General features: G+C 49.5%; 1 protein-coding gene and 1 non-coding gene across 12 annotated transcripts in view; one reads left to right on the plus strand and one right to left on the minus strand.

The window, feature by feature from the left end:
* Window positions 1-12123, minus strand: part of CLASP1 (cytoplasmic linker associated protein 1) — a 184605-nt gene that overhangs the window by 132737 nt on the left and 39745 nt on the right. For all 11 annotated transcript variants that reach the window (XM_087733992.1, XM_087733990.1, XM_087733991.1 and 8 more), the window contains 4 exons: window positions 1599-1677; window positions 1233-1336; window positions 640-731; window positions 477-552 (listed from right to left, as the gene is read on the minus strand). In XM_087733992.1, the coding sequence (XP_087590118.1) occupies window positions 477-552; window positions 640-731; window positions 1233-1336; window positions 1599-1677 (351 nt within the window). The remainder of the gene's footprint in view (window positions 1-476; window positions 553-639; window positions 732-1232; window positions 1337-1598; window positions 1678-12123) is intronic.
* Window positions 2852-2968, plus strand: LOC148052375 (U4atac minor spliceosomal RNA). The gene has a single exon (XR_015699378.1). It is a non-coding gene; the product is annotated as a U4atac minor spliceosomal RNA (small nuclear RNA).

The following is a 12123-nucleotide window of genomic DNA, read 5'->3' on the forward strand; positions in this document are numbered from 1 at the left end:
TATTTTAATTTGTTTTGCATCGCTGACTTAAGGATCCTGTAGAGCTTCCACACCTTATTCAGAATCTCCCTGTACAACTTCTGGCAGTGCATGTGGCCAGGCTGTCCGACTGGTCCCATTTGCCCTCCCTGCCCAGACTGGTTCTTCTCTGAAGGCAGAAGGGAGCATCCCAGAGGGATCCCTGCAGCCCCTCCGCATTCAAGCACAGGAGCTCCTTTCCCACAAAGCTTTCCTGCTCTGTTCACCTCACCTGCAGACTCACGTTCTGTTGAACTCTTGGGGTAATCAATATGCTGGTTTAGGCATACTTCAAATTATACCTCTTCAAAACCAGCCAAGGGCTCTTCATAAACAGCACTGTTCAGAGTTCACCACCAGCAGCACAATTAGTTAATTTACCAGCCAGAACGCAGCGCCTCACTTACCAACAAGGCCATCGGCACAACCTTTAGGTGTGACTCGCAGCAAAAGCTTACCTGGCTGTTTGGATCTCCAAGTAAGTTACATATATGTGGCACTATCTTACTCAGTGTTAAACTCTGAGCTCCAGATCTGGGAATAAAGAACAAAAGAGCAACGGCGTGAGTCAAAGAGCAGGCTTGTGTACGTAACATAAGTTTGCAGGAGGTTCTGACTTACGCATTGAGTGTTGCAATAAGGCAGAGGCAAATCCCTTCTCTTGTCCGGAAATTCTTGTGTTTGAATCCTCCTAGCATCCTGTCCCACACGTACTGTGGAAGACAGAAAAGAAGGTGAGACAGGGAAAAAGAAGGTGAGGGAAGAGACAGATTCTTTCTTCCAGAAGACACATACTGTAACATCTCTGGAGCTTAAATAAGAGCTTTACATCCATCCAAGCAGAACAGGACAAGAAGTAGAAAGACATGTTTAGATCTGACTAATTCTTTGTTCTGTGCTGACTTCACGGTAACTCCCCATTAGCTAAAACAGTACTTTGACTTCCAGAAAGCGAGTACCTCCCAAGGACCCAGAAAAACTACACTGACACCCGCCCACCCTGTCCCTGGGAAATCCACTGACACTCACACGCCCATGCATATCCTGACACACAACAGCATTTTCAAATGAAGCGAATATCTCATAACAAGGTGTAAGGAGATGAAGCCATTTCAGATAGGGCCATAGGAGAAAACCTTCTGTCTGACAGAAAAAAGTTCTCCTTTTTAAGCAGCCAGCCGCTCTCACACACTGCAAGGGGCTATCGAGCATACCTGAGGGTTAGCAGCTTGTTCCATGATTTTTAGCAGCAAGGTCTGATCCTGCTCCCTCACCGAGTCCTTAGAGTCTCCCAGCCTATCAAGTAAACTTGGCAGCACTGAGGAAAGAAAACAGGAACATCCAAATCCCTCAGAAGAAAACTGTCACAGTGGCCCAGCCCCTCTGCTCCCTCCCAGGCCGACGGAGGGACGAGCCCTCCCGCCCTTCAGCAGAGCCTGAAACTTCCAAGAGCCTCCTGAGGGATCTCTGGGGGAGAAAGAAGGCTTTGTGTACAAGGTGAAAAGGCTTTCTGTACAGCAGCCAAAGTGGATCCCACCGGAGTGATAGCGACATCCCCCCCACACACACAGACCCCTTACCCGTGCCAATCTGAGCCTTGAAGCGATCTTGCAAGCGGGACACTAGCGCGGAAAGGATGTCAATCCCCAGGAGAACCACCTGCAAAAGCACAGGACAGACGGCATTTTAGCATACAGCCCTTCACCCCGGCCTTGGCCAGCACACCTGAGAGGCGGGAGTGCCGGCACGCGCTGCCCTGGGAGAAGGGCCCCTTCCCACCCGCGCCGTCGGCACCGCGTCCGTCGGCTCGGGGCTGCGCGCACCCGGGTAACACGGCTGCACAGCTACACGCAGCTCTTCCGTGCACGGTTCTGACAGACAAGCCGAGTGGTTTACAAACTGAAAAGCCCCCAAATTACTGCTCCCTGTGACATTTACAAGCCAAAATTCACTGCCAAGAACTTGACAAAGCCAACAGCTGTAATTGCCGCACAACACTAAAATCATACATACTTGTGTGCAATGTACACATACCATATGCATATAACAATTTTAGTATTTGCCGTAACCAACATTTCTAATTAATTGTAGTTATTGCACTTATAATTAGAAAATGGTGCGCGCTAACAGCTGCCTAATTATTCACTTGCCGAAACCAAACCCAACACTTTCATGACACAACTGAAACCCAGGGAAAGGGACTTTGTTTGGGAGAAGCTTCAGGACAGGCTGCAGATCAGAAAACCCCCTCTGATTAACTCCATTTAATAACAGCACAAAAAAATAACAGCATATACCAGACACACCATGTAGCTTGTATACGAAACACTTGGCAAGCCCCTATGGGTCATGATAGCTCTGCATGAGACAGCTCTGTAAGATTTTAGCGAGGCGCTGAGCTTAGTAACCCTTGGAAGTGTAACGCACAGCCAGGCTTCTGGGGCGGTGCCGGCAGGGCTGTCACAGCCGAGCCCCGCGCATCCATACATCCATGTATCCCTACGGATGCAGGCACGGCCCTGCCGGGCAGCGCCGCGGCCGGCCGGCAGGGGGCGCTCACCTCGCCGTCACCGCCCGGCGCGGCCGGCCAGCCCCCTATGCAAATAACCGCCCGGCTGGCGCGGGGCACTCTGGGTAGCGCCGCCACAGCCGATAAAAAGGCTTAAACCGGAGCCGGAGACGAGACCGAAACGCCGCTCTCCGTGCCGCGCCCCAGCGGAGCGCGCCCCCGAGCCGGGTGGCAGGGGAGCGGGCCCGGCGGCGCGCCGCCCCTCGCCCGGACCTCGGGCGCTGTTGCCTTTCCCCTAGCGGGAGCGCGATGGGCCAGTCGCTAACCGTCCTTATCTGGGGGTTGCGCGGCTGCTCGATGAACGCGTGGTGAGGGCAGCCCTGCTGACGCCTCGAGCAACACACTGGCGCCCGCCTCGCGCGCGGCGCAATTTTTGGAACCTCGCACCGCGGCTTGAGCGCGGCGCGTCCCCAACTAACCGTACCTTACCCCGCGGGGTGCCGCTGTCTCTGTCTGTCCGTCCGTCTTTCCTCCTGGTACAGCGTCAGCTGTCTGTACTGAACCCCTCACACCCGAACCCTCCTGCTGCACCCCCCAGGGCTGCGGCACTGGCTCGGCACACCCACGGTCCATCTCAGCCTCTGCTACGGATTCACTCCAGATTCAGCTCTGTAGCAGCAAGGCAGCTGCGAACAGCGCGCGGAGGAAAGGGCCTGCCCCGTCTCACGTCTCCTAAAAAGAAACTGCCTGATTGATCCTCATCTGTCCCGTGCACCGCTTTACCTTGTCCAAATGGCTCCTGCGGTTTTCTCCCACCACAGACCCTCCAGCCGCGTCATTTCAATTCAACATCATTTGCAGCATGCTGACAAGATCTAGAAACCATTCATATGCCATGGGAGAATTTTCCTCATGCTTTTGTAAGCCGTGTTTCATTTTCACATTCATCTTGCACACGGGATTTCACCTACCATTGACAAATGCTCAGCCAGCTTCAGGGCCAGCTGCCTCAAGCCCGGCCGCGGCCCGCTCGCCTGCCAGCTCGCTCAGCTCCTCCCGGCTGGAGCACGGCAGCCGAGCCCCGCCAAGAGGATGGGCTTTGGATCCTCATGAGCTGAGGGATGCTTTTAAGCAAAGTCCGTGGGACTGTGTGCCAGCCATCATTCGCAGCTGTCTGATCAGAGTCCCATCACCGCAGCACCCTCCGCGGAGAAGTAAGCGTGCTGCCTGCAATTACGGAGGTGTGCCCCGGGGATAAATCAGATCCCAGGAGAAGAAGGGATCCATCTCATCTTCAAACTGCCTGCAAGGCAGAAAGAGCCAGGGGAACTCATCGCTCAACCATTAAAGGAAACACATCCACGGTGCAAACATAGCCAGTTACCCTGCCGTTCGCCCCCAGGATCAGACGGGGAGGATGAGCTAAGCCTCCCAAGGCTTTTTGCTGCTGTGCTTATAGAAATGGAGAGCTAATTAGCGCAATGATTACAGTGGTGGCTTGGACAGCTCTTGAGGAAACAATCGCTGGGGTGACCAAGTGTTACTCCCTACCATGCTGGATTCATTTATCAACCCTGATGTGCCACCTGCCTCTGAAGCTGCTGAAGGTCAGAGGTGGAAAGTTGAAATCGTGTCTGGATTGAGACCCAACGGATCCGTTAGAGAGACAGCTAACGAAAAAGCCGGGGCAAGACGGGCAAATGAATGCATTGAATTCCAGCCCTTGCTGCATTGGATTGACTGCTCTGAAGAGCCCGCCCCAGTTACTCGAGCTCTGCCTGAATTAACACGCACCAACAGCCAGGAGGAACTTCAGGAGTGGGCAGACAGTCGCACAGCGCCGGAGCAGCGACAGGGCCGGAGCAGCGACGGGCCCTGCCAGCAGCAACCCTGTTGCTGTGCTCTTGCAGCACGCTCCTCCCCAGGGAAGTCAGCCGGCGGGCACTGCTCCACACCGAGGCACGGGAAGGGCAGCTCTCCATCCGAAATTCCAGGTAACGCTGCAGTACTGATAACTACGGAGCTATTCGGGGCCGTTACATCAGCACAGGTCTTGCTTCATGCCCCAAGCAAGGTAGCACTCAACTCACCCGTATCTCTAGCGGCACAGAGGCCCCCAGCCCTCAACCGAGAAAACACCAGGTCAGCAGCCGCTGCTTTTAGCCTCCTACTTTATACAGGCCCCAAAAAGAATGATCTCTGCAGGAACATACAGCGGCACAGCCCTAGGTCTGCAGCTCTGCCACTTTGCTTATTTGACTCCTGAGGTTCCCCAAGACAGTCAATAAAGCAATTTGTGCCATCCAGTATTCAGCTCAGCTGGCATCTGCTGCTGCTTTGTAATGTCTCAGAGTACTTTTCATAGGCACTAGCATTTGTCAGCAAGCCCTTCTCCTGTCTCCCTCCCACTGCCAGGTCTCAAGGCATCATCATTCCCAGTAAACAAGGGAATTGTTAGGTCCCAGGATGCAACACAGCTTTGCCCAATACAGAAAATAATTTTTTGTAAGATGTCATCAAAAACTTACTTCAAAGAACTCAAAGCACCTATCCTTTAATACCTGGGTGGTGCTGAAAGCAGGCAGCGCCATGTATCAGAGAGCAGCCAGCCTATCATCATCTGCTCTAACAGTGAATGCTCACCAAGCGTGGCAGACATAAATGCATCCAACAGAGCTTAAAACAAGACACACCTAAATGCGCTCCCATAAATGGGCAAGAAAGCAAGCTGCACCATCCAGCACCAGCTGACCCAGCACAAAGTGACCAGATTGAATCACAGCCTCGGGCTGCCCCAGCCTGCACTAACATGGCAGCTCCGGGCTGTAGTGGGGAAGAGATGAGCCCTTTCCTCCGCGCTCCGCACCATGCCACACGCAGCAGCGATGTGGTGGCTGCTGCTCAAAGCTTTATCCCATGTCTCTTGCAGGGAATCAGCGATGGGCTGAGCAGCACATCCCCATGGGCTGGTTTCACTCTGCACCTTCCACACCTGGCAGCTTGGGACCCAAGTGGGAATGCTGGAGATACTGTTTCTATCCCAGCTGTTTCCTCATCTCCAACACTGTGGTGACATGGCTTGGCTATTTCACTTTGGAGTCTGTCCGCAAGGTCTTTCTTGGAGGAGGGAAGGGAGGTGGAAGACAGACTTCTAAATCTCAACGTGCAAAACAAAAAAATTGTAAGAGAATTCAACCAGGTTTTTTTGGAACATTTGCTTAAATAATCTTTTGGATTCATAAACAAAGACATGGAGAAGCACTTGCATGCTTCAAGTAAACTCAATATATTATTTGTGAAAAAGGAGAACGCTTCAGATTACACATTGAAGAGCCTAAGACAAGCACTGAGGCCGCACATCACTGTCTGCCTGATGACTACTGCTAATCAGTCAGACAGGGAGCAGTTCTAACTCCTTAAGACATGAAACATCCACCGCAACTGAACTGGGCACCCACGTCCAAGCAAGAGCTAAAGTCAGCTGACATTTGCAAATGTAGTTTTGAAGTCAGGTATGTATTTTGGGTCAGCACAGCAATAATAAAACTCCTGGCAGACAGAGGAACATGAAATTAGCTTATGAAATGCTGACTGCTGTATGCCACCCGCACACAAGTAAAACCACATCCACCCTGGAGGAGTCCACCTCCGTCTGCCATGCCAGCAGTTAACATTTCATGTTCCAAGGCAGGATCACATCTGGACTGGCAACATGAGTGCATCGCCCCAGCCCAACGGTCCTCGTACAGACACAGATCGTACGAGCTATTCTGTACAACACAATTTGCAAAACCAACACCAGCAAACAAGAAGGCAGCGACAGTAGCACAACTGGTTTTACTGGCATGACTACAAGCTGTGGTCAAAGAGCTGAACAGGGGGAAGACTTGAAATAATTATTCCTGGGTTCTTTCTCTAGATCCATGAGATACCATCTGTCACAGACACCACCTTCAAAAATCCACAAACAATTTTGGATGCTGGGCCATTGATTTGCCATTCAATACAGCAAAGCCTCAAGAGACCGGCTGCTTGGTTTGGATATATAAGTTTTTCCATTGGAACATGGACCACAATCTCTTGGAATGACTTCCCAGAGAAAAAATGCCCTTTTTATTTCTCATCATCTACAGACAGATTTCTAAACCTGTGAGATTTAGAAAATTTAACTAATTAATGTGGGAATTTTCTCTGTTTGGAAATTTAATTTCATAGTGACTTTTCTTCTGTTTTAAGATACTGATGAGACTCCAGACATCTGCTTTGGATTTAGAAGACTAGGGAAAAGAGCTACAGAAACCTTTCAGAGTGTTTTTCTGCACTCCTATACAGCTGATCAGAGTTATTCTGCCCAGAACAGGGAATTATGCTAGGCAATACCGGATAAAACACAGACAGCATCTATGGCTGAGAACAGTCACAGTGGGTCAGGAACATGCCGGGCACTCTGTCCTTTCCTAGCAGGGAGGCCAGATCCTGTACACTGGAAAATATCAGCGCCGAGGGGCTCCTTACAGTACAGCACACAACTGTTCAGCAAATGAGACTAGCAGCACACTTAACAGGCCTGACAGGATTTAAACCACACAACAGCTTTCATCTCTATATCCCTTTTCCCAGTCCCTCCTACCTCGTGTTTGAAGGCCTTCTCTCCTCTCCCGGCAGTACATCTAGAGATGCCTCATTCTTCCTTCTCTGCTGTGAAACCATCCCCTGCTGCCCACGAAGATGGGCCATGACAACAGCCCTCTCTAAAGGCAGCAAAGCCCAGGCTGCTCATGCCGCCTCTGCCATGCCACCATCTCAAAGGAAAATCCAGGAGGTATTGACTGCCCTGTGCATCTCTACCCAGACAGGTTCCCAGATCTCCACTACTCGTGGTCTCTCCACAGTCCTAGGCTCTGTTCAACATCATCCTGCAAGTTTATCTTCCCTACACCTCCATGCCAACACCACCCTGTGCTCCCGTGACCGTACTGACCCTGCAGGTCAATTGAGTCCCCTTTCCTCACTGTGATGACAGCCAGTTCTATCACAGAGTCCCCACACTACAGTTCCAACCATGTGAGCCTCTGGAAAGCACTTCACTTGTATGCCACAAGGAGCAACACAACTTCCCACAGGTCTTCTGGGGCTGGGAGAGCAGGGAGAACCGCCATCAGCCCATCTCCTTAATCCCCCCGCTGCTCTAACATAACAGAGCACATCTCAGCACTTTTAAACTACTGTTTGTAAAAAGCTATCAAGAAGCATCATCTATGAATTAAGGACCACTGCTCACCCCAAAATTCAGGGGACCAGCTTATTTCATGCCAACTCACCCAGCCTACAATGGTGCAGCGCTGTGGGACAGCAATGAAGGACAGTAAAGCCCATGAGACAAGTGGCTGCCTGCCAGGGCTCACTGCTGGACTGATGGAAACTGCTGAACCAAAACACCCGATGAAACCACCAGCACTTGTAAAGTGAGCGAAAACCTGGTTATTTAAAGTTCTCCTTCATTTACAGACCTGGGAACAGATGAGCAACTCAGTAAATGCATAGCTCTAGAGTGAAATAAGTACCAGAAGGACTAAGGTCATTTAAATGTTGGGAGGTATTAAGAAGTTGTAAGAAGTTATGACTACAGGGATGTATTTTTACACCTACTGTTAGGACACAAGGGCACCTTTCTTATGCAAAAGCAAAAAAACTCCCCAAAAACTATATTTCTGGATCCAGTAAAAAAGCCAACAAAACAAAAAGTTGTCTCCTGAGCTAGAGACTTGGTAGAACACATGAGAAATTCAAAGCAATTCAAGGAAATGCACCACAGAGCATGAAGTTATCACTACAGAAATTCCACAAAGAAAACTGGGGGGATGCTTAAAAGAACATCATCATTCTGAAATGTGGACATCTGCTTCCAGGAGAACTAACAAATATGTCCTAGGTGAAGGAGCTGGAGCAAGCCACACTGCTCTCCACCCTCCCTCTGCTCAGTGGAATTGAAGGGGTGAGTTCCCAAGAATAACAAATTCACCCTCTTTTGCAAAGATTCTGCATTGGTCCTTGAGTGGTTGCACATAACTGTGATGAGAAGGAGCAGCATGTAACCACTGGGCTCTGTCCAAAGGACACAGAGGGAATCACAAGTTGCAGAGTCACTGCTGTAGAACACAGGTGAGTCTTCTAGCCTGAGCAAGGTCAGAGCTCCGGGCAGCACAGCAGCTAAATCACTAGTGACACAAACTACAGTCCATGTCCAGTCTCCAGGAAAGCAGCACTCATGGTAACACATCAGGAGACTTCACAGTTGAAAGCAGAGTCCCAATTTAAATCACACCTTCCTGTCTCAATTACCCCAAACACTGACAAAAACCAGCAGCAGCAAACATTGTTTCAGAAAGGTAGTCCTGTTTTCGCAGCACCTTACAGGTATGGATATCTGCATGGCAGTACCCAATGCTTAGTGTCTTCACATAAAACATCAAAACAAAACACCTGCACTACCAACTGCTATTGCCTTTGGTTCCTCACCACAAAGCAGTTAAATGTCTTAGTCACAAACACTGCCACTATTCTGTACATTTCCATTGCCTCCAGCTGAGCACTTAAAGCCAGGTCCTCAGCCATTAAGGAAAAATGGATGTAGCTCTGTGAGCACCGATGAGATCATGGCTGTGTGCGTCAGCCAGGGATCAGGCCCACCACATCCTTGAATGAGCTTGTAGCTTTGGTGACAAATTGCATCTCAGGAGCTCAGGGCAAAATGAAGCATCATACAACGAGTGCCAGGATCTCTCTTACAGAAAAGGAACAAGAATACGGCAGGGAAAGGAAAAAAGCCATTGCAATGCCCTGCTTTGTTCTTCATGGGAAAACTGAAAGCCTTTATTACGGCAACTAGTAAATTGCTAGTGTAGTGATGTGCCTTATTAACAGACCAGGTTGGTTTACCTAATAAAAGTGTTTTCCCCACCATTAGAGGCAAAAGCCTGCTACAGTGCACAGAGAGAGCGAGAAATCACACTGGTAGGTTGAGGCAGAACCATATTATCTGGGGCACCTTAAAGCTCCCAGCACAGAAGCGCTGACCCTGACGCCATCTCCAACACCTACAGGAATAGAAAGTGCTCAGCACATTTTAAAATTGAAACAGAGGTGCTTCTGAGGGATTAGACAGCATCTGGAAAAAACAAGGCAAACACACAACCTAGCAGATAATCACCCGCAGTCCTCTCTGCTCCCTTCGGGCTCAAGAAGAATAGTGAGAATTGTGAGAATGCGCAAATATCCAGCTACCCGCCTTGACCACTAGCTCCCATGCTTCTGAACACCTGCACTTCCAGATTACACCATTCAATATAAGCTTTTACAAGGACCAGCAATCCTGCGGAGCAGTGATGACAGGCCACACGAACAGCCTCATGAGGAGGACACCAAATAGGTGCAAACACAGCCAAGACCCACTAGGTGCTGGTAATGTGAAAAAAAGCTGGGGATCTCTCAGGGAGGCCGAGCAGCCACTGTGGTGAGCAGTTGACAGAAGCTGACTTGCATAGGGTAGAAAGTAGTTACCAGATGCTGACATCTCTTGCTAGATCACAGCTAATGAAGCTTTTTTCTTGCCTTGTTTGTGAAGAACACATGCAATTAAGAGTGCAACAGCATTTTCAGTAGCCACAGCCTTTGCAAAACTCTGGAAACACCCTAAGACCTGAAGCTTCCGCAGCAGCTGCCAGCCCTGCGCTGTCAGACTGCCTGCTCAGCATCTACCATACGCTCCTACATCCTTGAGAAGAGTCTCCAGACATAATCCACAACAGCCTAACAGTACAACAACAAAGAACTCCACTGAGTAAAGGGGAAGAAAGGTTCAAGATGCCTTTGTTAGCTGCAGGAAGAAAGACAACAGCCCAAGTAAGTGAAGAGATGGATGCCAGGTAGAGAAGGGGGCCACAGGTGGCAGGAAGGAATGCTTCCTGCATGGAGGGAGGCATCACTTCAGCAGGAATCGTATTCCTGCAAAGCTGCTTCTTTAGCCCACTGAAATCTTTTCACCCAGAGGAGACTAAGAGCTGAAGGTCTGACCAACTGGCCACATGGAAAGCCTTTAACAATCTCTTAACACAAGGGCAATAGCTTCTACATCCTGCCTAAATTCCAGCTTTGGTAATTACAAAATCCCTACCTGGAATTCCCCCTCAGTTTCCGCCTGAAGAGTCCTTTCTTCATCTTCCATTGCTAAGAACTGCTGGAAAGTGCTGCTAGCACTGTGGTGCTCTAACAGCCAAGTAAATAAGCAACTGATTTTATAGCTCCCAAAGAGCCCAAAAGGTTCGGCTATTTAGAAAGAACAGCACTAAGTACTATGCTAGGGAGCGCAGCTGGAAGAAAAGGTCAAAGTCAGACTACACTTAATCACAGAAAGTGAAAGAAAGAGGCTGCCTATGTTCTTCTCGCCTGCAACCATCAGACAATATACATTCGCAGCCAGAGAAGAATCACCTCTCAATGCAGACAGACACAACCCATAGGGTGAGGGAGGATAGGACAGAGCTGGCTGTCCCAGCAGCAAACACAGCAGCTCACAAACAAGAGAATCCAAGCAAAGCTTTCCATAAACAAAGAAAAAAAAAAAAACAAACCACAAAAAAACATGCTCTTGCAGCATGTCCTGCAGATCTTCAGGCAAGTTTTACATGACAGGCCCAACAAGTGCTGTTCATAATTCAGGGACAGCTCTTCAGTGCCCAGCATCACAAGAATCATAGAATCGTTAAGGTTGGAAAAGACCCTTAAGATCATCAAGTCCAACCGTTAACCTAGCACTGCCAAGCTCACCACTAAATCATGTCCTCAAGCACCACATGTTCCCTTCTTTTAAATACCCCCAGGGATGGAGACTCAACCACTTCCCTGGGCAGCCTGTTCCAGGAGATAAATTTCAAAACCTTATGTGACAAAACTAAAATTCAGGGTTTCCAGAGATTTCAGAACCAAGTGGGGCCCTGATACATGAAGGAAAAAGAGTCAAATGTGCTGAGAAGCACAAAGAAACCAGCCTCTGGGACTAAGCAGCATCATTTTCAAGTACAGAGAATCTCTCAACACATGCTGCCCTTCTCTGCTGGACCTACACCTTCTGCTCCCATCCCCTTAGGGCTGGTGAAGCTGCAGTGACCCATGTGGTATTGGCAAGCACCACCCTCAAGGGAAGTCTTCAGCAGTATCTCACAAGGTCTTCCTTCACAAATGAGCCTTGGAGCATTCCAAACACCTTTCTGACCCATTCAGGAAAGCCCAGAGGATGACCCTTAGAGGCATGGGTTAAAATACTTCTCAGTCTCTCCTACACCAGCGAGGGGTGCACCTGAGCTAGATCTAACCCACCATCCACCAGATCCGGCACAGCCCATAGAGCAAATGTGATGCTTCCCACAGCTTACTATTCAGTACTGTCAGGCCAGTGAAGACAAAGAGCTACTGGTTTAAGTTCTTGACTGTATCAGTTTCTTCTTTTATCATTCTTAGTCCTCCCAAGGTACAGCTAAATGCTGTTTTTCAATGCATGTCAAACAACTTAAAGGGAAAGCTTCCAGAGGTTTACTATC

Source organism: Nipponia nippon, unplaced genomic scaffold, assembly GCF_047370975.1.
Source record: "Nipponia nippon isolate SJK-2023a ecotype South Korea unplaced genomic scaffold, ASM4737097v1 scaffold_5, whole genome shotgun sequence".
Lineage (NCBI taxonomy): Eukaryota > Metazoa > Chordata > Aves > Pelecaniformes > Threskiornithidae > Nipponia > Nipponia nippon.